This window comes from Monoraphidium neglectum, assembly GCF_000611645.1.
Source record: "Monoraphidium neglectum strain SAG 48.87 unplaced genomic scaffold scaffold05559, whole genome shotgun sequence".
NCBI lineage: Eukaryota > Viridiplantae > Chlorophyta > Chlorophyceae > Sphaeropleales > Selenastraceae > Monoraphidium > Monoraphidium neglectum.
Window position 1 is genome coordinate 1 of NW_014008071.1, and position 3,060 is coordinate 3,060.

Here is a 3,060-nt window from a genome sequence, read left to right on the forward strand (position 1 = left end):
CGGCAAGCCGGCCTCCCGCACCCCTGCGGTGCGTGCGGGTCGGCGCCCTTGGTCGGCCGTGCCGGCTGCCTGCAGGGGTTTGACCGGACACGCCAAGCTGCAGCGAAGCTCTCAACGAGTGTGTGCAGCTGTTGACCGCTCAGCGGATGCCCGTGCGCCTTGCCCCCTGACCCCCCAGACGCAGGCCGGCGCGCAGACCTTTTTGCTGAAGCTTGGCGCCTATTGCGCCGCGATCGCCTGTGTCGGCACCCTCTGGGCGGGCGTGGGCTCGCTGGTCTTTGCGACCAAGGGCGACCTCAAGGACGAGGTCAAGGACCTCCACTCGAAGCTTGACAGGATAATCGAGGGCATGGCCGAGATCAATGCGGACGTCGCCGCGCTGAGGGCCAAGAGCGAGGCGCGGAGGCACGCGCCTTGAAACGGCGGGCCCGCGCCTCCGGCCCGGCGACGGGCGGGCGCGCGCTGCTCGCCCACCTGCTCGCCGAGTGCGGGGCGCGAGCCGGCTGCCGGCGGCAGCCGAGTTTTTTTAAACCCCCGTGTGCTTGGCGGGTTCCGAACAAGCCCGGCTTTCCTTGCCCCTGTTGGGGGTCTTCGTTCCTAAATTTTGGACTTGGCGGCCCTGCGGTGGCGCCCCGCCGCGGCCGCGCACTGCAAGCCCGCCGCCTGCTCTTGGCTGAACCTGCCGCTCCCACGCATCCCCTTGCCTGCTGCAACTCGCAGCAGCCCAGCCAGATCGCCCGCATTCCACACAGTCGAGCTATCGCATGCTTGTACGGTCAGCGCAGAGGCCCAACCTCAATGTGCAACTCCTGCCCCTGCAACGAAATGCAGCGGCGGCGCGCAAACGCCACGCGCGCGGGTCAGACTTGCAGGGGTACCCGAGGACGGAGCCCGTGTATGCTGCTTTGGAGATTCTTCAAGAGGCTGGCAGCGCTCCGCTCAGCACAACAGCCGTGGCATCAGCTTGCACACGCCCCCAACCCCCTGCCCAGGGTCCGCGCTTTCGACCCCGCCTCCAACCAGACCAGCCAAGCGCCCCGTCAGGTTTGGCGCCTTGCCCTGCCATCACTGTCCATGCAGGCATTCGCCCCCTCTGCCTTTGGCCCATTACTTGAAAACCCCCCATCCGTCGGTGTGCCTTGCCGCGCGCCCCTGCTGCGCATTGGTTTGATCCGTGGCAAGCGCCGCCACGTCACTCGCGCGCGCGCAATTCCTCTTTCATGATGGAGAGCTTTTACGTAAGAGGGATTACAGCTGTTGGAAGCCTTGAATCTTTAGGGGTTGTACGTACGCTTTGAAATGCTTTACAGTATCATGCAGGGTTAGAGGCTCCTTCCCTGAATCAGCCGCCTTGGCGCTTGTGCATCGCGCCTGCGCCCCCTCTCACAATTGTGGGGACATATAATAATGCCTGCAGCTTCGCCCGGTGGCAGCACTGCCACGATAGGCAGGGGGACAGCAGTGAAGCGCACGGGGTGGGGAGGGTGTGCGGAGGAGACCGGCCGCAGGAAGCCTGTTGTGCACACACAGGGCCCCCTGTGCGATGGGCTCCCTGGCCCGGTCCGGTGGCCTCGGGGCGGCTTCCGCTCCCTTGCACGCCCGCGTTCTCACGTCCCTCTTGGTCCAGCCACGTGGCGGCGCGGTGTGTCGTGGCTTCGACACTCATTCTGCCACTCAGCAGTGCAACGTGCCTCGTTCCACAGCTGCTCAGACTGCTGGCCTTCTGCCGCACCGGTGGGGGCCGCATCCCAAGGTTGAGTACGACCTCAAGGTGTGGGCACCCAGCAGGGGACACGCCGCCTTGAAGCGCAGAGATCCCGGCAGCCTCCGCCACCCAGACAGACCGAAGCCGCGCAGCGTCCTTGTGGCCGGTGCCCCACGCGTGCGGGGCGGTCGCACCAACCGCTTGCCACCGATTTCGACACCAGCACCTCCTTGCTTTAAGGCGCAATCTTGTTTGAGGCGCACCTGTTAGTGCGCATACTGTCCCCTGGGGCGGGTCTAGTGCATGCTGGGTGCACACATAGTGGCCGCCGCGCCTTGATGGCCGCCCCGCGCCCCCCCCCCTCCGAGCACCCTGCGGCCCGCCCTCGTCGACTCAAGCCGGGCGCTCGCCGCATGCAACCGCACTGCGCAGGACATGCAATGGGGTATCTTCAGGGCAGCTGCAATCACGCTCAGGCACTGCACCATCGTACTTGGGCACGATGTGCAGGGCGCTTCCGCGCCGCCTCTGCTGCCAGTGCCTTGCCACCCTCACGGCCGCCTCGCTGCGACCTTGTTGCGCCGTTGGCTGGCTGGCCTAGGACTACTGGGCCCCGTAGTCTGAGGCTATATCCCGTCTGATTTGGTGTCCAGTCGCTGGAAAATCCCTCACCATGTGTGTGAACGTGTAGTAACCGCCTGCGCTGCACCTGGCCGGTGCCGGCCTGCTTTGAGTGGTGCAGCAGTGCTGCGCCTTGCAGCCAACCAGCGGTGATTTTCAAGGATCTAAGGGCATGTACATAGGTGCTCCGCTGGTCAGAAGCAGGTCAGGAGCTGAGAGTCCAGTGTCGATCACGAAAAATTTGTGAGAGGACAGCGCATAGCAACGTCGTTGCGGTTGCTATGATAACATATGATGCGGTAACAGTGGCACATGAAGTGTATACAATAGTACGTCGTGTAGATCACATACCGTGCCTCAAATTTTGAATCACTTTGTCCTGCGTGCTCTCTACGCCCTCACAGCTTTGCAAAATATGCCACCGTCAACAGAGGCTCTCATGGAAATTGTTAATCTAGCGGGGTCACTGGGGCTTTCCCCTGCAAGCGGCAGCGGTGCATCGCCTGTTCAGCGGCCGCAACAACAGCAGCACGCGCCCAACAGCAGCGGCGCTGTTTGCGACAACAGCAGCGCAGCGCACGCGGCGCCGGCAGCAGCATTGACAACTACTGCCGCAGCGCTCGAGGCCGCGGACACCGCGCGGCAGCTCTGCGACCGCCACCTCGCCTCCCTCGCCGCCGAGCGCGCCGCGGCCGCGTGCGCGCCCGCCCTCGCCGACCCGCGCCGCGCGGCCG

General features: G+C 64.8%; 2 protein-coding genes across 2 annotated transcripts; both read left to right on the forward strand.

Moving 5' to 3' along the window:
• Positions 1 to 178: 178 nt before the first annotated feature.
• On the forward strand, positions 179 to 418 carry MNEG_15682 (hypothetical protein; the record flags this gene model as incomplete). The annotated part of the gene is made up of 1 exon (XM_014035846.1): positions 179 to 418. A coding segment is annotated over one exon (240 nt), but the record flags the coding sequence as incomplete, so codon positions are not given.
• A 2,347-nt stretch (positions 419 to 2,765) lies between these two features.
• On the forward strand, positions 2,766 to 3,022 carry MNEG_15683 (hypothetical protein; the record flags this gene model as incomplete). The annotated part of the gene is made up of 1 exon (XM_014035847.1): positions 2,766 to 3,022. A coding segment is annotated over one exon (257 nt), but the record flags the coding sequence as incomplete, so codon positions are not given.
• Between the last annotated feature and the right edge of the window lie 38 nt (positions 3,023 to 3,060).